This window comes from Chanos chanos, chromosome 6, assembly GCF_902362185.1.
Source record: "Chanos chanos chromosome 6, fChaCha1.1, whole genome shotgun sequence".
Taxonomy (NCBI): Eukaryota; Metazoa; Chordata; class Actinopteri; order Gonorynchiformes; family Chanidae; genus Chanos; species Chanos chanos.
The window spans coordinates 34,724,926-34,751,184 of record NC_044500.1 but is presented as its reverse complement, the minus strand read 5'-3'; the positions used below and the strand labels follow the sequence as shown (position 1 = coordinate 34,751,184).

The 26,259-nt window shown below is 38.4% G+C and overlaps 1 protein-coding gene across 1 annotated transcript; it reads left to right on the top strand.

The window, feature by feature from the left end:
- Positions 1-7,146: 7,146 nt before the first annotated feature.
- lrrc38b (leucine rich repeat containing 38b) lies at positions 7,147-21,048 on the top strand. The gene is made up of 2 exons (XM_030778663.1): positions 7,147-7,774; positions 20,801-21,048. Exons 1-2 carry the CDS (start codon positions 7,147-7,149, stop codon positions 21,046-21,048), a joined length of 876 nt encoding a protein of 291 aa, XP_030634523.1.
- Positions 21,049-26,259: the final 5,211 nt, after the last annotated feature.

Below are 26,259 nucleotides of genomic sequence, written 5' to 3'. Positions count from 1 at the left end.
CTTGGCCTCTTCCCACTGAGTGAAGACAGTATGTATTTATACGGCTCAAAAAATTCAAACTAGACTCACACAAGCCGGCGCTCAGAGTAAGAAAGGCACTATTTTTATTTTAGCCCTAATATGAGGTCACTGAACCATCATAGTGTTCACTGAACCATCTTTGACTGAAAAGACAAGTACAGTTAAATGTAATGAGCGCTTTCATGTGAAGTTTTGCAGCAACATGTTACTGATGCAACACTGATCAGATACGTACCACTGCTGAGTGAAATCCTCTAAAATGAGGTCATATATTTGAATAGAAGTGTGAAATGTGTGTCAGGATGGCTTCACATATGAATATGCGAAGTCTCATTTAATTAAAGGACAAAACACAAATGATGCATGCGTCTTAAAAAATGTTCCAAAATACACGCAGTTAACTACTGATCACTGCTGAGTGGTGTAAAATGCTTAGTGTGGGTATTAAAATGAAAAGTTATGGAGCAGATGCTCCAACAACATTCGGCCTTGATCCATCTAAGAGCCACTGTGCCGTGCACTCATATACCGACGTATCCAACAGTGTTTGCGTGCAGCTGAAGTGTAAACACTGAGCAGATGGCCTGCTACATTCTCATTATTAATATGTGAAAATGGATGCATGTGTCATTTGAAACTTCCAATAACTAGAGGTTGAGTATTCGGCCTCATCATCTTAAGGGATTACACATGAATGCGAGCAGTGTATATGTTAGGATGAAGAGATTAAAAAAAAAAAAAAATTCATTGATTCTTTCCATTTGCCTCTATGACATGGCTAAACAAATGCACAGCAAAGGTAATAAGGGAAAGCTGATTTATTGATGTTATGTGTCTGTGTTTAGGGAGGGCATTGAGAGGGTAATCTGATTGGTTACAGACAATGGAGATTGTAACAGTGATGTAAGATAGGAACAAAGCCCCTGAGCAGCCTCTCTGAGAGGCCCTAAAACAAACAGCTTAACAAGTGAGGATTTCATCTCTCTCACATACTGTAGATTGTGCATTTAGCCATACAGCCATGCAGAACAGAGGTCACGCAATAATATGCTAGTAGCAGTGATGGCACGTTAGGTCATGAGGGAATGTAGATAAATCTGGTTGCCTTCTTTATTTTAAATTCTCTTACTTTGTTATAAAGTGTTACAGATTTAAAGTGAGTGCAGGGAGGAATCCAAAGGCATGGATGCTGAGGTTTGTGCTTTCTTTCTTTTTAACAAAGTATGTACTTTTTAAGCTAGATTCATTTTTGTCAAGTTAGTTTGCCTCAAGTATGTGTAAAGGTGATGTTGCTGTACCTCTATACTTTGAATGTTGTAAGGAAATGGCCACTTGTTGAGCAAAACATTATGAAACTCCAGAGGCAGATCTTCCCATCTCACGGTCTGTCTCCCTCTTGCAGATGACCCAGGGTTCAGGACTCAAAACCTTCTCTGTACTTGACATAATGCAAGCATCTCAAATCCCCTACTGCTTGGCAAACAGCTTAAGACTGGACAGCTGCTGGGGCGTCTTGAATGTCCAGCGCATTCTGAGATCACCTCAAAGGGAGGTGACATTTGCAGTATTTCCATCCCTGGCTTGTCCAGATCCTCCTGACGGTGTTCTGGCTATTAGGCCCTACAGGGCACCAGCACCCAGCCAAACCAAACAACATGCTGCATTTGACATTCATCATTTATTGATGTGCTCTGCTTTAATTGCATCTGGGGAGCATTTGGCTTCCTTCCTCTCAGCAGCTGGACCTCCTACCCCAAACCACCCGCTGCTCTCTCATCACGCTGAGCACTGAACTGATGGCCAATAAAAATCTCTCAGCACACAAACAACACTGTGGTGTAGGTTTTTTTGTTTTTTTCAGTTGTTCCCTCTTCACATATGTAAGCACAATGATTTACACATGCTGACACAGAATACACACGCACACACGCACACATGTGCACACACACGTGAACACACACACACACACACACACGCATGCGCGCACACACACACGCAAATATTTGAACTCATATCTTATTGGGGAATTCCCATTGAGTCCTACTTTACTGAAAATAAAGAATAATAACCTAATCCTAACCTTAATACTAACCAAAAAATTATTGATACCTTTTGTTTTACCAATAACAGTGATATCTTAAAAAAAAAAAATACAAAACGTAAAAGAACAGGAACCAGCAAATGTCTCTATAAGGTCACCACTTGTCAGCTGTTTATATCACCGTGGAGACATTTGGTCCACAATCCATCACAAAAACATGGCAGACAAACAAACAAACTCCAGTCTATTCATTCACTGCATATTACAGGCCAAAATGGCCTTGTGCTGTTACCTTTGTAGTGGAGACAGTGCAGGCATAGCTTAGTGATCATTCACTAAACTGCAGTGGAGTAGATTTTTAAAGCTAATGGTTGTGAACTGTGTTCTAAAGAATATAGTATTAGCTGTACTTCCTTGCTAACAGCAGCCTCTTGAAAGCAGAATACTCCAGACTGTATACTGAATAGTCACTGCAACTGTTTCACGGTACAATTATCTTGAGGCTCACTTTCATGTAAAAGGTTACTGTCTCAATTAGATTATGATAAAGAAGTCTTTCAGTCAAAAGAAAGGAGAAGACAATGTTGGTTCATTTTTTCTTGATGGCAGGTCTTTTAATATTGAAAGCACAACTGAACACAATACATGTCTAAATTCGAAATTTAAACATAATCTGTCACAGATTATCTTGAGTCAGACAACAAAATTGCTTCTTACTACATTGGTCATGCTTGTTAATTGTCTCACTACTTACCTTACATCGCATTTTCCAGTATAGAATACTTTTAAACTGATATAACTGCAGCTTCGTGTAAACACAGTCAATATGATTAGCAGTATTTTTGAGGGGAAGAATTGCATTGAGTTTAAGGGGAAAGATTCACTAGGTGTGACCAAGGTAATGTTCAGTGGCAGCAGTGCTGTCTGGCACTCCTGTCGTACAGTGTTACATCATCTGTCTCAACTAGCTCCCCACAATTGACCTGTGATGAATGTAAGTACTAAATAGACACGTTCATAATTCAGTGCATGTTTATTGCCCTAACCGGCTAAATTTAGAGATCCTTTGTCACTTTAACCTACCAACAAATAACATCTTAATTTTAAATACTATGACAGAGTGTAAGATCAGTACAATAGCTTTTAAAAGTCTTTGAGATGGCAGCATGTCAACTGATCTTGTCTCTGAAATTAATTGTCTTGCTACACATTATTATTCAGTTATTCAGTATTTCAACAGGTGAAGTTAAGCAACAGACGAACTCTATGAAATCCTTTATGATAATCCAACACTTGAACTCCTCCTGAACTGACACAGATAACACAGACTGGACTTCAGTGCACTATTTACTTACTCTGGTAACCTCTGATCAATGTGCTAGAACAGAAAATCTCTGAAATATTATCTGTTGCGACAGGATTTACTGTGTTTGAGCTGTAATTTTTTTTTCCTTTGTTGTTTGTTTGTGCATGAGACTAATTAATGTAATTTATGTTAACATGGCCTCATTACTAAACTAATTTAAGGATCCTTCAAAGGCTTCCATTCCTGGACCAGGCTGTTGTCCATTGGGATAGAGAAGTAGGAGATTTAATTTTACACCTGCACAGTTAACTATGGAGTATCAACAGCGAACTTTATTCTGGGTGGTGTTCCAGTTTCATCCTCTTTACTCAGTGTCTACACAGTTCAGTGTTCAGTCCACGATTACTCAACCATCACAAACTAGTGAACGGTGTCCTTTTCTTGCCATTTGGAATAAGGGGTGTTTGGTCTAGTTCTCCTTTTCTTCACTTATTGAGCTGGCTGGGGAGGAAAAAAGGCTTTGGGCAGTGTTTAAGACTGTACATTTCTGAAGCATCTATAATAAGTTCACAAGGTCACCACAGTTGAATAAAATATATCTTCCATACAAAAAACTACAAAATAGAACTAGTTTTGAAAATCTGACTTTGATGCCTTTTCACCTTTCTTAACTTAGCGGAAAGTTTTACGGTGTTCATCTCAAAGTCACTGTTTATGTAATTTGCATAAAAATGTATGTCAGAGCCAAATTTCAGTTACTGAAGATTAATTGGCCTATTTTACAAGCAAACTGATTTTAAGGTTTTTTTCTTCGTAACATTTTCATTCTTCTTTCAGTATGCAGCTCCTTGTCCTAATGTTGGTCCTAGGACAGGTGCACTATGTGTAAATAGCAGATTCATGCTTATTAAACAATGTGCAAGGACTATCATAATAATATTTGGTGGTTTACCTTATGTGCTTTCACACAAGATGGACATTATAGCACCGGATATTGTGTACATCCAAAGCTTTCTTTTATGGCTTTGCAGTGTTTCTGTACAGCATTTCCATGAACTAGGTGCTCCTGAAGTGGCAATTACCATCAATCAACAACTGATTTTTTCTTTAAACATTTTCTTTAAACAAGAAATCTACTCTGCTTGCAAGAACATCTTGCCTTCAGCAACTGTAAAACATTCCCTCGACTATCAAATTTCCAAATATGACTATTGATTCTACTAGAGTGCTGATGCTGTATTACCTTTGTTAAAGAGTTAGTCTGAATAAACTTTTTTTTTTTTTTTTTTTACCAGGCACATGTTAAAAATGTTATAATGCAGTACCTACAAATCAGGACTTTAATGAGCTGATACATCGAGAACAATATGTATGTGATTAACTACATTTTCATTTCATGGTTTCACGGTCAATTTTCAAACTTGGAACACACGGTCAGCTACTATCATTATTAGCGTCTTTGTGTACACTTCAAGTTTTCTTTACACTTGAATTATGAATATTACGACTCAAGTAAGAAACATTGATTAATGAAAATTGCTTGCAATCCTGCAGGCACGGTGTGAATAAAAAGAACCCTAGATTGTTATGATGAAGAATCTGCCCATATGCTCAGCATTATATCAACATTACAGGTGTTCCTTTATGACAGCTTGGTCTCTGAACAGTTTATGTCGGCCTTGGGTATTTGAGATATTGGTTTATGGATGATAAAACACGTTGGCCGACAGACTGAAATGGGCATCTACTACTTAGCCCCAGCAGTCATTACAGTTGTTCTTCAGCAAGTTTTTTGTAAAGCATCTGCTCTATGTCTTGGGACACATTAAGGTAGAATAAGAAGAACATTCCCACAACTGGTGCTTTATATTTCCAGAATGGTCCAGGAACCAGTTTGCTCTACCTGGGTATACCCCCTAGGTCACAGAATTCCAAATTAGTTACCTCTGGTCCCCACAGAGCATCATGATTGACGTGGTTCTACTATAAGTCATTGTTCTGAAGCTTAAATTGTCCCATTACACTCCATTGCACATTGACTTCATAATTCAATCTTTTCTGTCTCTTCCAGTTCACTTACCCTTTTTCATTGGGCTGCAACCTTGGACTGTGTTTCTAATTCTATTTGCCTGTCTGGAAATCTCTGGAGAAGATTCTTCAGTGAGAATCTTGGGACTTTCTGGATACTCCTCCTGCTGCCTTTTACCACAGAGGACAAAGTGATTCAGGTAACTGATGAGGTCAGAATGAATGGAATATGCTCATTGTTCTCTCCCAGACAGTGCGCCAGACTGCAGCTGTAGAATCTTAAGTTTCAAAAATGTAAATTATTGTCTGACGTTTCCCTCAAGGTTAAACAAGACTCCTTTTCATATATGTATTTCATAGACAAATCACAGCCGAACCTCCTCACGGAGTCACTTACTATTTAAGATGTAGATATTTCTGAATTCTTTTTGTGATGTAATAGAATACTTAAACCTTTTTTTGAAAAGGATTTCACAGAAAAGAAATGGTGATTTCTAACTGTAAATTGTCCTCAGTGTAACATTAAATGTGACATTAAAAAGAAGCAACTGTTTGACTCTGTAGAGCACAAATGTCAGAGTAAACCACTCTGTGGTGCATGACTACATGATCAGTGCCCCAAACTAGTGAAGTAACATGGTGTGTTGATTGCATGATTCAAAAATTCCATCAGAAAAATGGGAGTAACAACACAATACAAAGACCACCATTTCCCCCACCTCCACCAACAACAAAACAATAGACTCTAAAGTAATGTGCTGAAGGTGGTGATATTCTGGTAATTTCACGGTTTAGTGATCTGTGTGCAGACAACTTGTTTCTGAATATTTTTCCATAGCAACAGAACAGCAAATTATAAGTTCAAATGTTTCACTAGTCACAGTTCTGCCAAGGCATCGTGATGCATAGAAGCCAAACAGGAGGAGAGAGAGCAAGGCTGCATGTTTTGCACTTCTTTTTTTCCAGCGTTTTGGAATTTTGTTTTCTTGTCAGCTTTGCAGTAGCTATAACAGCTAAAGACACCAGATCTGAAGTGCTTTAGGTCACGACTGCAGCTACCAATTGAGCAGCGTTCCCACTCAGTGCTGAAAGACAAAAGAAGGAATGGAAAAAATTTACTCTGTATTCACCATGTTGGTGCCACCCTGTGGTTTATCCTTTTGTGTTGGAAAGCTAGGCATTCCCCATCTGGTGTGGGTGATCGACTGTGAGTTAACGTGGGGGAGCAGAATTGCTAGAGTCCCTTTTATACCCTTTAATTCCCCGACTGATTCCCCAAATATCCTCCCATGCTCCCTCGCTAGTGTCTGTTTGCCGCTTTCTGTTATCTTCCCTCCCCTCTCTCTCTCTCTCTCACTCTCCCTCTCTCTCTTTCTCGCTCTCTCTCACACTCGCTCTCTTTCGCTCCCTCCCACAGCTCGCTATCTCTCCTCCCCTTGCTCCTTCAAAGCCAACAGTCCGTTATTCACTCTAGGCTGCTTGCTACATGATCTCACGGAAAACAGCGTTCGGCATCTCTTTTGCTGCTGTATGTCCGGATCCCTTTTGAATTTCATCTCTTTGACGGCAGGATGCTCCTGTACAGGCATTGATCTCTCCTTTCCTCCTCTTGTTTTCCCCTTCCCCTCCCCTCTCCTAATCTCTCCCGCCCTCTGACCCTCACCCCTCTTTCCCCTCTCCTTCCCCCCTTTTTCCTATTTCTCCCTTTTCTGACCCTTCATTACCCCACTTTTCTCACACCCTCTTGACCATGTTGCCATGTGTCTGCTGGCTCCAGCGTCTTCTTGCCTTGCTCTCTGCTGTTTTACTGACTCGAGGGGAAAACTGTCCAGCTAGTTGTCTGTGCCCGGACCCTCACACTGTGGACTGCAGCGGCCGGGGGTTGACCCGCCTGCCGGACTCCATTCCCTTGGACGTGAGGAGGCTCTTGCTGTCTGACAATTGGATACCCCGTATCCCCTCTGACTTCCTAGTGCTCTACAGTGACCTGGTGTACCTAGACCTGAGGAACAACTCACTGTCACACATTGAACCTGGCACCCTGAGCACCTCCTCCAGGTTGGTCTTCCTGGACTTGGGTAGTAACAATCTGACTGAAATTCCCAAAGGGACATTTGGAGAGTCGCGGAGCTTGATCAAGTTGCGTTTGGGCAACAATCCTTACTTGAGTATGGTCAATGAGGATGCTTTCCTAGGCCTGACGTCTTTGCGTGAACTTGAACTGGAGCGCAATGCGCTGTCTGGTCTACAGGTGGGAGCGCTAAGCCAGTTGCCCTCTTTGCGGGTAGTGAGGTTAGAGGGCAATCCTTGGGTTTGTGACTGCAACTTTGCCAACCTGTTTGCGTGGCTGATGGAAAACAGTCATAAGCTTCCAAATGGTAAGTCATTATTAAGCCATTTAGTAATAAATCATTACAAGACATTTACTTTCATTCTGCAAACAAAGGGGTTCATATCTGCCTCCTTCTAGAAAACACCATGTAACACTGTACTACAGTTGTCGTTCCTCCCGAGGCTAGCATATCCTCATTCATGTCAAGCACTGTACTATTTATATTATCTCAGTAATATAAGGGACCCCTTCCTCTTACCTAAATTTAGCTCACTCTCCCACCCGGATACAATGAGCGTAAGAGCTTTCCAGAGTAGTGACAGACAAATTGAGGAGTGTGTTTCAGATGGGAAAGCATGTGGGGATCTGTTCTGACTGGTCTCAGTTCAGGGTGAATCCTCATTCTCTGCCAAGCTCACGTTTATCATTCTGCTTGGGAATGTGCTTTGTGCTCCACAGACGTGCAGCACGCATGCCGAACACCTGCCTCTTGCTTAGGGCAAGTGTGGTAGTGTACTGTGCATCAAGCTAGCCAGAGATGTGCTATTTGTACAGCTTCCATTATAATAGCATTCCTCCTGTTAAGTGTACATTTGTGCACTGGCTTTGTGTTTCTGCCTGGATGAACTGGTTAACAGCACTGATGGGCAAGCACAGACCCAGTTTGTGTTTCTGGAACACTTACTAAAATATATGTGTGAAGGCTGAAGACAACAGTGATGATAAAGATCATTGTCCTTCGAAAGGGGGACATCGACAGTATCCAAATGCTAATTGGATGGAGAAAAGTCCGTCTAATATCAGCAATCATGTTTTTTTCTTTTGGCAAAGAGGATGTCTGTTGGTAAAGAGGATGTTTCTTTGGCAGGCAATTCACTTTTTGCTTGAATTGCTGACTGCTGTCTAATATAATTTATTATTATTATCTATTTGATTATTTTTTATCTAAACTGATTGCCTCAATGTTTTTCTATGTGTAATACTGAGTCTTAAAGTGGAACAATTTAACTATCTTAGTAACTGGAATGACTAAAAATACACCCTCAGAAAAAGACGTAATGAAATAGACAGGATATTTCGATAAGTGGTTCTTAATTCAGAGTGACAGATATTGTTGTGTAGATTATACAATGTCTGTCTGAGCAGTGGTGTTACATATAAAGAATTCTAATGTGCAGTTTTCTGTACATCTATTTAAAATCATAATCATCTGAGTGATATATCCGATGCTCATTTCTGGAACTGCTTTGATTTAATTGAAGGTCACCTGCCAAGATTAATTGTGCTTCAAAAGCAAGTGTTCAGTATCACTTTTTTTTAAAAACTGTAAAAACATTTTGAAATCATTGTGGTAAATAATATGCTGAAAAATAAATAAAGATCTAAAGTTGTACTTGTCTCTCAAGGTCATTGCCTAGGAGGCCTTGGGTGTATCCCCAAATAGTAATGTGTAACCTAAACTCTGTTACATATAGTATACCTAAAGTTCAAGAAAGTATGTACTATGTCCATTCACAGGTATCATTTCTCTGTGAGAATACTGGAAAATATATCAGTTGGGTACTGTTGTGGGCTGTAGTACTGTTGTGGTCCTTTAGTCATATGGTTTGTACTGTCACAACACTAACCCGCTGGTCTTTCAGCGGGTGCTGATAAACCATTATCTCACTGTGTTTACATGTGAAGATACCCTTGTGGTGTCTTTGTCAGCTGTTCCACAACCTCTGTTCTTTTACAGATGTCTAAGAGACTTATAATGCAGACTAGCATACTATGGACAAGATGACTCCAAATAGCAAATGATATATACCTAATTCCCTCATTATTCAATCTACAGTTTACTTGCAACTTTCATCTTTAAAAATGTATCATAAGTATAAGTAAATAAGTTAAAAACCCTAAAAAATGCAAAATTGTATTTTTTAAATGTTGCTGACTTATCTTTTGGCCTTACTGCGTATGGTGCAGTCTCATGAACTTAGTACTTTGCTTGCAGTCTCGGACTAGGGCATAAAGAACTATATTTGAGAGCAGAACCATGCACACATTAGTAACAGCAGCAGTAGATAGAGGCTATGAGCGGAGCCAAGCCTCCAGCATACCTGCCAACTGGCCCACAGCATATGCACTCATAAATCGAGTTAGCAGTGCAGCGTCCCACCTCATATTCTGTGCTTAATTCCACATCACTGGGCACTTAGGACTTGTGGAGGTTACAGAGTGACTGGTCATAATCATGAATAAACCATGGTGACCTTTTTACATACACACACACACACACACACACACACACACACACACACACAGAGGCTGAGGTCAGCCCATCAGACCTTGCCAACATCATTTTTAATGTAACTGAAGTCTCACAGAGAGGCATTTTACTTAAGGCTCTTACATGCGATGTTCATCCATCAGTCTGAAAACTCTCTTCAGTGGGGACTTTCTTTGGTTCTAATCTTTGATTGATGGTGATATGTTCAACCGAAATGATATTATTCTGGAAAATGTTCAAATATTTGTTTACATACATACTATAAGCAGTAAGTAAACAAATAAACCCATCATTCTTCATTCCCGTCATGCTTTGGAAAGGTTGTTCCCGTATAGAAACAGCAGTCATCCATGTTTTACATGTGCTGAATCAATACTCATAGTTCTGAAGAGCTCATTAGGATGGAAATCTCAATCTGCACAGGGTGTTTCATCAACATGAAATTACAATTACTCATCTAAAACAACACCACCACCACCAACTACAGCAACAAAACAGCTCAATATGTACAATGCGCTATTCCACAGCAAGGCGTGAACATTATTCTCAAAATGGTTTGTTCTTAGTGCTTGATCTGTATAGAGCCTACTTGGAATATCACCCTCCACAAGTTTTATAGTACATTCTCAGGGAATGTGTGGGAATCTCTGAAAAAGATATAATACTTTGATGAAAGACAATAGACTGGTAAAGTTCAATTAAACATCAATCCCCAAGTGTTAGTCCTCATTAATTCGGCAGAATTCAAATGGTCTGAGAGTTTAAAAAATCTAAAACTTCAATCAACCGTTCATGAGTGAGGATAATGACAATGATTACAGTTAACTTGGCATGACAAATTTGTTCTGATTTTGAGGGTGTTTCAAATGATTGCTAAGATTATGCTGTATCGCTACTGTTGAGAAGCCTTGAAATACTGAGAGTGTTTCTGGAAAAGTCCAGGGGCCTCCTGTTTGACCTGTCTGGAGTTACTGAATTTGCATACACCACACATTCTCTTCCAGTCAGACAATTCAGTCAGGGACCAATGACTCAGAACTTAGAATCAATTCTGTGAATGGATTTGCACAAACTTTGGGTGCCCTTATCATTAAAAAAAATGGAAAATTACTGCATTTATAACATACAGCTCTGTGGCTTGAGCAAGAATATAAATGAAACAAAACAAAAGATTTGACAAACACCCTTAAAGTTCTTGCAAATTAGTTTGCTATTCTGGTTCACTGATGAAAAGTAAATTACATCAAATTTAGAGGAAAGAGCAAAGCTTAATTTGGATCTCAGTGTTTCTCATCAATATAAACACACACACACACACACACACACACACACATATATAAACAAACAATCCACAATTAATGTGTGTCCATTGTGGCATAATGGAGAGGCACAACAAGTCATTTAAATGTACTTTAAAAACAGATGATGAGAGATCCATTTTCTGACAGCTCCGTCATTGGTCACGCAACAGTAGATGATGCAGGTGTGAGTCTCGACTCTACATGTTCCTGACAAGCCTATTTGTGCATTCCAAGATGTACTGCAACTCCTTCTGACTTTCCAGTTTTGAAATAATTGCGCAATTCCAAATTGAACTTCTTAGACTTATAAGGGAACAAATGCATTTGAAGCTAGCATGAAGCTCTTGATAAGCAAATGAAGAAATATACAGAAATATATCAAACTGATTTAAAAAATTAAAGTAATTTAAAATTAAATCTCTGTTTGCCTTTCAATGTCTATTTGTGTCTACATTGCTTTGTCTGTATGGGAACACAATAATTTTCTACACTAGTTCAAAACATTTTATGTTTGGGTTAGCTTCATTTAAATGTCTTTAACACTGCATATGTAAGCATGGGTATCTTAGTGTGTGAGTTGTGTTGTACTGAGGTTAGGAAGTGGGATTTACGCATAACCAGTGGTTCGCTGCTGGTCACGCATTACAGATGGATGATCATCTGTAAAATGAGGCTCTCCAGATAATCTCTCTTGCTCTGAATCAAGGATTCTTATGAAAATAAACGAGAGGCTATTATAGCCCACTATCATACTTATTTGATACTGGGAGTAAATGATTCATTCAGTCAAGAGATAATTTGACTGAAAACATGCAGAGTAAGTAAGGATCATTCAGAAAGCCGTGATCAAAACGATCTTTGTTCACATCTAGCCATGATGACTCTGCAACGGTCACAGGATGGCAGAGGTCTGCAGCCTCCTTCATGCTGTGAGGAGGCTTTTCCAGTACTTTCCACAACACATTGTGTATATCTAGGCCAGCACGAGGTGTAGACACGCTTGGTGCGCATATGTGCGTGTTCACTCTCTCACACATCCTAATTTCCCATGTGCCCGCAGCCATGGGTCCTCAGTAGAGAATTAATCTCTCTGTTTGCATAACTTTGATTAGGCTGGGCCATGCTGAGTAGGTTGTAAATGTAGAAAATCCAGGGATTTAATGGATTAAATGGATCCTTGACAGTAGAACTGTTGCGCTATATATGGCAGCACAGTGCAAAGTTCAATTCATTGAAACATATCGTTTGATGGACCACAGGACAGGTTTTTATTGTTGAACAAAATCCAATATTCAAGTGAAAATAAGCTCTTGCTCTGTCTATTGTGAGTAGCCTTTTTAAAAGGTTGAGTTTGTGGGTTTTGCCATGTTAGAAAGGATGTGGGTTTCAGGAGATGCAAACGCTCACACAGTAAATGCTGATTCCAGAAGTTCATCTTACATTTGAAGGGGGGGGGGGGGGGGGGGGGGTAAAAGAGAATATCTCAGTAAGTGACATGGAACAGTGAACAATATTTGGATAAAGAAGGACATTGTATACCAGCCTTATAATCACTGCGATGAAACTTGTATGTTCGTTTTGGTCTCATAATCTTAGGAAACAGCTGTGCTTTGAGAGTGTGTTTCATAGATTTCAGACGGCCAACAGCAACCAACATGAATGTTTCAACAGGGAAATGAGTGTAAACATGATCCACTGGTGTCACCAGTGCTCTTGGGTTAAGAATGAACAAAGTACATCCATAATTCAGAGCCTGACAGTCTTCAGAGTGCCGTGCCCTGCGTAACAGGAGCTCTTGCTGGTCAGTGGGGAGGGCGTACGGGGCCTGGATGGGCACATGTGCGTCAGCAAGCCTGCTGTGGCACTGCCAGTCACTTCACTAATAAGTGTCAGCCTGAATAAGAGGAGAGTTCATGTGACAATGTCACTAAATATATTTGCTTCACAGTCTATCGAGTTACTTTTTAGCTATCCTTTACCTCTGATGCTGATGTAATTGCTGATTTTTAATCTAATATGGTTGTATAATTTAATATTATGGTGAGACATATGAATCCACTAATTCCATCTGTGAACAAAAGGTCAGACTCAGTGCCAGGTGCATTTAATCTTCTTGCCAGTAGCACAACATGCTATAGCATAATCAGTGTTACTAAGTATACATTAATTTAAAAAATCTAATTGTATAACAGCATAGGAAGAGATTTACGTTGAAATGATTCGCAGTCATTCATTATACACCAGAATAAATAGTACATTCAGGATCTTGGCAAAAATCAACCACAGCGCTGTAGATATTTAGATAGATATGTTTTCTTTTTATGTGTTTGCTCAGTGCTGTGACTGGGCTGCTGGGGGAATTGTGTTCCATGCTGTAAGTGACATGCAGAATGTATTCAGTTTTTCTGCTGAGAGAAAGCCCACGTGACTGTGACATCACCCCCCCGCATGAGGGAAACCCCTCTTAGTGTGTTTATGTGTGTGTGTGTGTGTGTGTGCGTGTGTGTGTGTGTGTGTGTGTGTGTGTGTATGTGTGTGTGTGCATGTGTGTGCGCTTGTGCTTGTGATGCACAGTGCTTGTTATCAGAGGCAAATATATCACTTTGCATGTGTGGAGCCACATTATACTTGTGCATTTTTCTCTTTATCTCTCATGGTTAACCTTGTGGGCAAACTCATTTTAAACTAAATCAGATTCTGCAAACCGCAAAACCATCTCTTTTAACAGCTCTCTGAATCTGTTTTTTTTCATTAGGCCCATTTTTTTATGGGGTCCTCAAGCAATGAGAAAAAAAACTACAAATAATCACATATCTGACAAGGATGACTGCTTTCATACAAATCAAAAAGAATGTCCTGCTGGGTGCTGATTCTCTACTCAACCTCAAGGACTTTCGTCTGAGCGGAGGATGAAAGGGGAGGAGGCGAGATTCCAATATCAGTCCATGTTGACTGGGTAGATCAATCACTCTGTAGCCAGGGAGTAGGTTACAAACAGACAGGCTATCAGTCTCCTTGCCAGCCTCTAATCCTCATTGTAATTCATCAACTGCTGACATTTCCTGTAACCAAGCCGTCTGCATAACTACACCTTAGGTTCAGTGATTGGTGTTTTCTTGCATAACACCTTAAATCACTTTATCTCATTAATTTCAGCTGCCTGTAAGGTTTGATAATGGGGTATAAAAAGTTAGGAAATAAAGACCTCGTGAAAGGAAAACATGTGTTCAACACTGTGGAAGAAATGATGGGGAAATTATACATTAGGAAGGTTCATGTTGATACAAATTACATGTTTCGAACATGAGTTTGTTATTTTCCTTCATCCTTTAGAGTGCATGTTAAAATAAACTAACATAACCACTCGTTAATGAGAACCTGTCAGCAATGGATGTTTGTAATGGCATTCTTAATATGACTAATGGAATATTACTTTTTACTACCCTGAAATAAAACAGGATGTCAGCACTCCTGTAGTTTACAAGCTGAGCATAATAACAGTAATAGAACAGTCATGAATAATGTAACACTTTTGAAAATGACACACGATTACCACATTGTGTCTTTGGAATATACTGTCCTTAAGTTATAATCAGCAATTCTCATAAAACTGATTATGGGACTGGAGCTAGACTTTAATATCTTTATTAAAGCTAAAAATATCTTTACTTGCCTTCTGAAAACATAGAGTAGTCTTAGATAGTCTTAGAGAGAGTGTGTCTGACACTCCATATTTGTTCCATATTCTCTGAGTGCATGTTCAAATTCTGAGGCATCTGCCTTTTTTGTTCTGGAACATACATATATTTTGTTTTGACCATATCGACAATTGATGCATCTTGGCCCTGGCAACGCATGAAATGAATGCGTCTTTGCCAAAAGATTCCACAACTCCAAAAAAAAAAAAAAAAAAAAAATTTACCCAGCTACTCAATGGGCAGCGCTGAATGCAGACATAATGTGTAGGAAAGAAAAGTGCAGAAACTGGTCAATTGCAACACTGACATTATTTATTGAGCCATAAAATGATTTCTGTACTGGTGACTTGTTCATAGGGGGAGCAGATTATGTGCCTGTTGATCTGTAAATGTAAATGTATCAATATAACTTCTGAAAAACTTCAGAAAATGTCAGTGCTACAACTGGCCTGTATTAGTTTTTAGTATCACCATCACCCATCGTCGTCATTAAGACACGATTACAGTGTCTGACTTAATTAAGAATCATTATATGTGCCTTTCCCATGTATCATTTTATATCACTTTTTATATCACTTTGTTCACATTAAAAATTTTTGACTCTTATGTTGCATTCCTTTCATTGTCATCTCAGCATTAGCACTGTGTCAGAATGAGTTTCTCTGAAAACTGACCCAAATGAATCCAAGGTAAAATAAAAAATGTGCAAAAACAAACAAAAAACAAAAACAAACCAAAACAAGCAAGTAAGCAAACAAACAAACAAACAAAACATAACTCTACAAATAGGCTTGTATTTACACGCTGCTATTAGCTGACGTCTTGCTAAAATCAGACACTGTATGTCATGTGATGGCCTTGTGAAACTGATTGAAATTCTAGTCAGTGTGTGAACCACATTTGCTCTCAGAGATAGAAGTGTGATTGGGTTGTGTTGGAGAGATGCAGAGCTCATCCAAACCTACATTTTACAGTGTAATAGTAGAAAAATACGAAAGTTTCTATGTGGGGTGATCAAAGTTTCCAAGAAAGCATTGTTAATCATACTTACCTATAACAGGCATGGTTATACTTTATTACTGAACTGATGGCTATATCTGCACATTACTATTTTGAGAATGCAATTTAATCCCTATCACTTCGAAAATACACTAAACATGTTTCTAGAACCATGCAGAATGTGTGACCACTAGTTGAAATGAGAGATTATTCTTGTCTGCAGAAAATTTGTTGATGTGGCCTATGAGAGTCAAGTAGGCCAGTAACTGATTTGAGGTTAGGAGGCCTTTCAAACAGTTGGAGGTACAAAATAAGGTTGCAGCCTATTGTGACCTTAACAGTATCATTTATTTCTGAATTTAACCTGTTGATTTGTTGAGCTGTTATGACACTGTAATGACATTTTCTGAAATTAGCAACTGTGGACACTCTTTCTAACAAGACAGACATTTAACTAAGTGCTGACATTTGCTAGTTAGCATGAGAAGATGGCAACAACATTTTAATGCTTAAACCCTTTAAAAGTTGAGTATCATGGTAAATATTATACAATGCTGAAAATGTCTATGAAATACATGCTTAAGTGAAAAATAAAAAAGCCCAAACAGTTTCAACTAACCAAATCTATATATGTCTAAATTAACATATTATTCTTCAGTGACCAGTAAGTAAAACCACTGCAAAAAAGAAGAGAATTTCTTTCTTTTTCTTCTTTTTAATGGAGGTTGTGTACTTTATTTGCTGAACTTCAGTTCTTCTCTATAAAAATGTCTTTAAACGGGCTATATTTGAAAATAGTTTAATGGACTTACACTGATACTGCTACCTACATTTTATCTTGGAGTCCCAGACTGTGCTGAAATTGCAGGGGGCCAACCTTTTGCAATTTTGTCAATGTGTGTCTCCAGTTGCTTCTCAGAATTCTATAGAGTATATTCCTTCAGGTACAGTGTCTGTGATGAATGGAAGGGAAACTGCATCCAGGTCATTACTCGGTGAGCTCAGAAATATGCTCTGCTGCAGCGTGTATTGATTTATTTGGCAATATGGGTCTGCCCTCAATGCCCACTGAGAACAGCCTAAAGTTAATGACTCAAACATAGGCCGTATGTTAAACAGGCAAACTTTTGGTCACATTAATCAACCTGCTTAGACAGGTTGGAAACAAAGGCCACAATGAGTGTTTATTGCTAAGTTGTCGATAAGTTAAGGTAAGTGTTGGGAGAGAAAAAAAGAAAGAGAGAGGTAGACTATCTGTGTATAGTAGACCTTTCTCTCCCATATCTATCTATCTATCTATCTATCTATCTATCTATCTATCTATCTATCTATCTATCTATCTATCTATCTATATACATATATAGTACATTATGACTTTATGTATGCATTCATATATAGAGTGGTTAAGTATACCTTGACCATAACCACAAATGAATAAGTGAACAAGCAAACAAATAAATGATAATAACACACAATAAATAAAAACAAAATAAACAAAGTCAGAATCTATAGTTCCCTTATTTATTAGGCCAGTTCAGCTACAATATTGCTACTCCTCGTTTCAAGTGAAATACTATCTGTAATTGTTCAAAACTTTAGGGTCACAGTATTTTCTCTCACATGGTGGTTTAACCACACTGAGTTTATAAGGTCAGTGAATTAAAAGAATCTGTTTAAAATTAAACAGTAGAATCCAAATCACACCCTTAGTCAAGTCAATGAACACAGATTGCAATACCTGAGGAATTTTTGTGATCATTTTCTGTTCTCAGTGTCAGTTTTCAGGGAATGTGGCTATTGTACGCATCTACTTATCCTCTTCTTGTTTCCTCTCTCTGAACTAACGAGTGAACGAAAATTCATAGCCATGCGCCTTAGCCATATTCCTATATGAGGGTAATTTAATGAGTGTAACATGTGTGTCCACATTGATCTATAGTTCAGCTTGCCAGTATCAAAGCTTCCACATAGTGTTTGTCATGATTATGGCTTAAAAGATGTTCGGCTTGTGAACTCTGACTATCATGTTGTATAAAGAGGTCAGGTGACACATGAAGCCTCATGGTATATGAGAGAGTCTAGGGGTACAAGGTCATCATAAATGTCACTGAGATCTGGTGAGTAATGCTATGATTTTAGAGCCTTGACCCTCATACATCCTCCTCAGAGCCTGCAGTATCTTGTTTTTCAGTGTTAATAAGCTGAGCCTGTCAGAACGAGTCATTCTAAACCAGCACATGCAGTGAGTAACTCTGTCAGAGCTGCAGACTTTTTGTCACTTTAGACACTAGGGTGGGGTTGCATATAGTTTCTCTTGTGATAGTATGACTCACAACTGAGGGAGGAAATATTATATATATATATATATATATGCTTTTTCATTCAGCCTTTTAGGTGCCAATTTGTACTTCAAATGTGGTAAATAAAAATATATCAAGCTCGATGAAATCAGTTAAGTGGGATGAATAAACAATTATAATCATTATTTAAAATAAAATGTGAGAGAGCAAACTTATACTTAAAAATATCCTACAGAAACTGCAAGCTCTCCAGTGCTGTATATAGGTACATCCCCCACACAAAAACACAAAAACTCATGTTTTGAAACAGAGACGTGACTGTTTCTGACAATAGAAGGGAACATCACTTTACCATTCTCATGATTAGATTTATTTTAGAATTTCTAAGTGTGTGTGTATGTGTGTGTATGTGTGTGTGTGTGTGTTTTCTCCACCTAATTACCAATATGAGAAACAAGTCCAGGCATATCCAGTCCACTCTTGTTTATTTAAAATAAGAGAGGATCAGTTCTCCTAATTTACAACCACTTTTATGTCCAACTCTCTCACTGTTAGCGAACCCTTTTGGACCATAAAATGAAAGGAATGACATGAAAGGGGGAAAAAATCACAAAAATCTATTATTTTTATATGTAGACTTTTCCAAAGTTGTAAGTTCTTCTTGCTAATGTTTTCTATCTTTCTTTTATATATATATATATATATATATATATATATATATATATATATATATATATATATATAGGTATGGCATCTTGGTATAAATGGCATCTCAGCCTTTCTGCTTTAAGATTATTTTGATACTGACAAATAAAATAAAGTGGTTTTGAATATTTTCACCTTTGTAGGGTAGAGGGCCAAGCTACTTGCTCTGAACAGAAAATCACTTACAAATGGGATTCACTAACATGGTGCAGCAGACATAGTGTACCATTTGTGGAGGTGTATGCCCAGTGGAATTATCAGCACTGGCAGTCTTGCCAGATCTGTTGCAAGGTTAACAAGTCAGCCTTGAGAATGTCAGCAGCCGTGGAAACATTTACACTGTGTTCACTAATTGCTTTGTAAGAACAAAGATCCTGATCTCACATGACACGTTTTTTCTGTATACAGAGCTGAATTACAAAATTACGTAATATGCACATGGGTGAAATTTTGAAGTTTTAATACAGTAATGATTATTTCATTTTATGTTCTGTAGGCTGGGAATCTAGAATTATCATCATCATCAACAGCCTTTCTTGCCACTGCAGGCGGTTGGCCTCTACAACTGTTCCCATCTTTCCCTATCCTTTATCCTATAGAACAGTTAATGTAAAAAACAAAACAAACAAAACAAATTCTGTGCACTTGAAACATGTAGTCCTTTGCTGCTGCAAAGTTTAACTTTGAGAATTTCTACATATGTTTTACTCCTACTGAAGACTCAGATAAGAAGTGTAGTAGTTGATAGATTTAGCACTCTTGTGTCCTATGACATGGGTTTTCAAAGAGAGGGCACAGAACGACGGTAGTATGTGTGGGGGGAGAACTTTTTTTTTTTTTACTTCAAAAACATGTATACATGGCTTGAATTAATTTTGAAGTAAACACCAAACTAAAGTAGTATGTCTTTGCCCTTTACTATTGGGTTTATGTCATAATTTTATATGAGCATATTTATAAATAAATATATTTATATAAATGATTGCTTGACACTTGTTGCATGCCTGTCTGTCAATAATCTGCTATTATGTAGGAATCTAGGAACAGCCTGCTTTAGTCCAGTTCACTGAGAGCTGAGATAAGTAAGCCAATGAAATAATTAAGAATTGTTTTGTAGAAGATTAGGCCTAACTAACATGAGATGGACACATTTTGGAAAAGACAAACACCCTCAGAGGAGACTGAAGATGATAACACAGCTAAAAAGACTAGTGCTGAGCCTAGCATCTTGTGGGGGGTTTACTGAAGTGTATACAGTCACAGAATATAAGGAAGCAGGGATCAGCTTCAGGGTTAATACTCTGAATAAACTAAAATTTAAAAATGATACAAAATTGCATGTTGGTTGATTGACTAATTTCAGTGCTATGCAAGGTCATGCTATGCTTCACAATATGTGTTTGGACCTGTCCTATAAAATTACTTGTCAAGGAGTATCGCCTTTAAACAAAGCAGTAAATAAGCAATGATTCCCTTCCAAGCAGTTTGTCTCATTATCTGCAATCTGTTTCTTCAGTAATATTGAAAAAAAAAATCATTTGAAATGAGTCCAGGACTTTCATTCATGCCAGATGGAATCTCCTTTACACAGATATGACACTTTTAGAGTAACTGATTTCATATTCCTTAGATAAACCCTTTGGAGCCAGATGGCACATTCGATCAAGGTTATAAGAACAGCTGTCAGTCTGTGCAAGAGTATGGAAAAAATTGGGCCATTTCAGGCTGAATGACTTTTTGCAGCTCTTGATTGATCCAGAATTACAGTTCTAAAATGTATTTGTTTTCTTTGTGCAGGTGTGGAGGGCATGGAGTGTTCCCTGCCCACAGATGGCCGGCGTGTACCCCTAAGCCAGCTTTCCCAAGACAGTTTTCGGGAGTGCCAAATCACCCTCACCCTTACTGACTTCCTTATCATCATCTTCTCGGGCATTTCTGTGTCTGTGGCTGCCATAATGGCCAGTTTCTTTTTGGCTTCCACTGTTCACTGCTTCCAGCGGTGGAGCAAAGGCAATAAAGGAGAAGAGGAGGAGACTGAAGAGTGAGGAGAGGCTGGAGCCAGTAACACTCTGACCCATGCCAGCCCTGTTAATTCCTATTGGTGGACAACAGGGGAAGGAGCTGATATGCAGAGCCCTGCAAAGGTTGTAATATGTAAATTCCCAGATACCAGCCAGAACAGGACTGCAGGTGGCAACGAACCATATGTTCTAAGAACCATATGGAGAGGCAACCCTTCCTCTCTGTCAAAAATATTTCTTACTACAAAATCTGTCAAATTTCAGGGGAGAATGTTTGATTCTTGCATCAGAATCAAATGGTATGTGCGGCTAGGTAGAAAGACCTTAGTATGAAAAGTGCCAGGGAGTTACAGGATACAAAGGTTTGACAGATTAATCAAAGTCCTGCCCTTTAAAAGCATCTTCAGCGCAAGACAAGGTTTAGAATAAAAGAGCTTTCAGATGAAAGAAGTCTGGCCTGGTGAGCACAGGTCTGCAGCCATGGTTAGACAGAGCCACAGTGTATACCATTAGGATGGAAAAGAGAATTTATGTAGGAGGATAATATTGCAAAATTGTGGCATTACCATCAAAATAACACATAGCCATTGCTGATGGAAGCCTGTCATCTGATTATTTAAAAGTTTCATTGGTGAAAAAAAAACCATTTCATTGGGTCAGATTGCAGAAATCCCTCTTGTCAAGTGATACAATACAGCAGTTAGCTTAGCTTAGAGCCTGAAGTGAATAGCTGTGTCAAATACTGCACTTTACATGGTGACCATTCTACTTGCATTCTGCCGGCTTTCAATCCACAAAGTGGACTGGCACAGCCCAGATCTGCCAAAGAAGTCATTTATGTGTGAAGAGTGTTGTGGGGTTAATGTGGCTTGTGTATATTAGAGATATCTGTCTTTTTTCCAAAGGAAATGTGGTATAACCAAACTACATTTACTCAATGTATGTTAGTATACTCACATATTTAACATAGATGTGATTCAGGTGAAAATAGAGGGAAGAAATCATATTTATTTTCATGCTGCATTATATTGTTGTTCCTGTCTTACATAATCAGTAATATTGGTAAAACATATTTTTAACTACAGTGGCTTTGTAGTACTGTTTGGTGTTATGAACAGTGGAGACAAACTAGAGACAAATGAGCAGAAATTGTTCTTTAACAACAACTAATGATATACGGAATATAACTATAACATTGTTTTAGCAGATCAATTAATAGGAAGCTTGTATTGTGTGAGGAAACTGTGAGGGGTTCATTTCAAATATCTTTTGGACTGTTTTGGTAATGTATGTTTTAGTAATTGGTTGTGTTTGTCTTGGGATCTTGTTGAAAAAGGGCTTCATTTCATAATTTCAGCCAAGCGAATGAAACATAATCTGATGGGTCAGTTTCTACCAACACAATTATAAATGTTTGTTTACCCATAATCGCAATGCCTTTCTCCACATTTATGTGAAGTTATTATCATTTACTTTATTTGTGCTCTACACCATCAGAAAACTATGATGTATTTCAAAAGAGATCACTATTTCCTATAATAGGCTGGTTTAGATGATTGTGGAGAACTCCCTTCAAGATCATTTAGGTAAAAATCCCAGATTTAGTTGATGTAGCATTTTCCTATGACCTTAGCCTTACTCCCTTGCATTTCAAAACCAGAGGCATTAGATGTCTAATTCTAAAAGTACAGAACCCTTCCATAGACTTGCAATATGTGATTTATTCATTGAATCAAAGGTGTGAAGTTTAATATATGCTCAACTTCAAAATAAACAACACTTTATTTGTTCTTGGAGAGATGCTTCAAGCAAGCAATGATGATTGGTGGTGTTGGATGATACTATATTATATGCTGAATATCTAAAAGGTGTCTAAAAAGCAAAACTACTCTCTCATTTTTTTCAAAATATTTAATCTTTTTCAAGTGTAGATTCTACTGGCCAGTCCTCAAGGGGAACAAGAACCTTGAACCTTTCCTCATCTGCTGGTTAAAGTGACCTTATTCCCAGCAGTTAAGTAATCCTTCTCAAAATATCCGGCCAGTCCCTGTCAACAAAAATTTACAGTTAATAATATGTTTTCAAAATGTTCCATATTTGACACGCAGTAGAATTAAAAAAAAAAGACAAATACAACATTAACCAAACATTAAGCTCTCCTTAAAATGACATGTTTGGTGAGAGATGTGTATAATAAATATGAATAAAACATTCTCCCTCTTTGGTATGAGAGAATTCACATCATGGCTGTGGTTCAGAGACGGTCTGTAGCAGAACAGCTGGTAGGTGAAGAATGTGCAGCACAAGCTATGTGGCGTTGTGATTACCAGTCCTGAAATATCACAAATGTTTTCCTTGACTGCGTCTTAAATGATGCTTGGCTTCAATATGTTATTTGTCTTCTTTTTTTTTCTTTTTTTTTTTATGTACAACAATTTATGAAAACCAGTCATTTCGTTCAAGTTTCTCCATGGCATATTTGTTGTCCAAAACACAGCAGGAAGCTTCAGCAGGGTTGTATAATATACTGCATAATTTGGCATTAAAAAGAGTTTTAGCTGGCTTTGGATTTTATGGCGCATCAAATAGACATTTATTGTTTTATCAAGACAAGTGTAATATGATATGCTCAATACTCTATTTGCTGTCTCCAGAATCAATTTTTGTGTCATTTGAAAGCAGATGAGCATCATGCTGTACGTGTGACCTGTAAGATTTATCATACCATTACTATTACACTGAACTGTGCTGTAATATTATGTGTATGACATTATAACAATAACATGAACATGAAAATGTTTGTCCTCAGTCTTAAATAAACACCATGTATACCAGTAGATATCCAACTACTATGTAGTTACAGTAAAAATGAAAACTACCCAGAACTGTGTTAGTATGTTTTTATTTCTTTCTTTCTCTCTCCGACATGGGATGACAGATCCTTGTTACAAAAAAAGGTCAACAGGAAACAGCACCTGACTCTGTTGCTGTGTTTTTAATCACAGACTGACATAAGTAGTTGAGAAGCTGTGATCTCATAGCTGGTAATAACGTGGCAGTTCAGTTCCTGCTATCAAAGATGCTCATAAATTTATTCACAGGCCTGGTGTGATCAGCACTGATCTTGTCCTGCACTGTTTATTAGCTTACAAAACAGTGTTGTGATGGGTAGACAAATTAATCTCCACATTCATCTTGGTAGCAGATAAACACATGATCTTAACTAGTGTTTGTCCCCTTCTATCCTCTTTACCTTCTGCTTAATGGAGCAGACATATCCCCTCACTGAAGTCAATTACGCTGTCACTGCAACAATATTAAACATTCACTTGTTATGAAGTGAAAATCTTAGCAATCGTACACATGATATGAACTCTAGTATATGAAAAAGCTATAAAATGGATGTTGCAGAGAAAGGCTTAAAAGCTTAGTTACGGGTACTAGATGTAGGAATAATTGAGTGTCCAGATAATACAGTGTTTTAATGTCATAATTGCTTGGATTCTCACTCAGGCATCATTGTATTCTGAAATGCCTCTTCTGGCACTTAGGTCTGTGTTGTTGACAGATCCAGTTTGGAGATTAAATGCACAATAATGCACAGTTTCATAAGTGAGTCTTTCACAAGTGCAGCACATTGTTGTATGTCCTGCATTGTGGATTCTGTTTTTATGAAAATTTGAAAAAAAAAAATTGAAAAACAAACAAAGAAACCTGTAGAAACATAATCTTTAAAACAAGAAAAGTCGGTACAAAATCACAAAGAAATTTAAGTTGGAAATGAACACTGGAAATATTGTTTTCCTCCCGTGCACGAATGACTCACTTTCCAAACGTTTGCGTTGAGTAGGAGCCCAACCAGTGGCTTTAGTGGCTCAGCTCCCATCTGTGAAGCTGCTGTCATGAACTTGTTTATATCCATGAATAAGACATTCTTACAAAGCAGAGGGGAAACAACAAGATTGTCTTGGTACAAACACATATGTGAAAAGGAATCCTCTTCCAAGAAATGATACTAGTTTTGTGGTGGGACACAGATTAGAGACATGCTTACAGCTAAAATAGGCCAATGAGAGTACTTTGGAAGGGGAGGGCAGAAAATGAGGATCCTCCTGCATCCATTTACCTCATTTGGTTGTCATGGTTACCGGGCTGGAGGCTGGCTCTCTGGGATGCCGAGGCGTATGTGGAAAAGGAGAAGTAGGCACAGCCCACAGCAATGCTGCCATATCTCCATATCCACTTCACTTTAAGTCAACCTGGCATTTTGGGAGATGCGTTATGTGTCAGGCCCTCTAATCTGGTCTTGTGCTCCAGTCTGAAGCGCAGTTAATGTTTTCACAGAGAGCAGTCAAAGTTATTTTGAGTATTGTCAGTGTTTCATCTATTTTCATTAGTTGTTGCCCACATAACACATAATGGAATTAAAGAACAGTCTCATCAGATTAAGCTTTTGACCTCCATCTGCATCTCTTTCTCTCTCTCTCTCTCTCTCTCTCTCTCTCTCCCACACACACATACACTAACACATACACACACACAGACACACATGTGCACACGCGCGCACGCACTCACACATGCGCACACACACACACGGACACACACACACACACACACATGCGCACACACACACACACACACACACACACACACACACACATTCATACACACACATTTGATCTCACGATACTCCCACACATGGTTTCATGCGGTGAGGTAGCCAGAGATATAGATTAAATATAATCCTCTCAAAGTACAACTGTGCTCATGTTCTTTCTTACTTTGCGCTTTGCGTTTTGGAGGGATTTTGTGTTCACATTACAATAAAAAACACTGACATCACAATAAAAGCAGCTGTAGAAACTCACAGTAATCAGCCCATAAATAAATAGGAAATTTATTCAACATCATTTTTACATCCTCCCACTAAATGTTCTCCGTACAGTACTTTGAAAGGGAGTGAATAGTGTTTAAGTTGTGACCTAGAAACCCTGAAGGGAAACTGTGAGGAAGAATAGTAGGTAAGCTGACACCCTTGGAGAGGCCCCTGAGGAGAACTTCAGCGGTCTAAGGTTGGATTTAATGTGAAGTTGAGTGCTCTGGTTACAGTGTTAGCAGAGCCTTTGGGCTTCAGTACTGCACCTTTGGACTGACCTGAATAAAGAAAATGCTTGGGCTGTGCTTAGATAAATGTAATTAATCCAAAAATCAAACTGGTTCATTTTGGGAGCAAGA

Excerpts from the sequence above, each read along its gene's own strand:
- lrrc38b (XM_030778663.1), top strand. The coding sequence starts at position 7,147 with ATGTTGCCATGTGTCTGCTGGCTCCAGCGTCTTCTTGCCTTGCTCTCT. Across the intron at positions 7,775-20,800 it reads CAGTCATAAGCTTCCAAATG|GTGTGGAGGGCATGGAGTGT; the intron begins GTAAGTCATTAT and ends TTCTTTGTGCAG.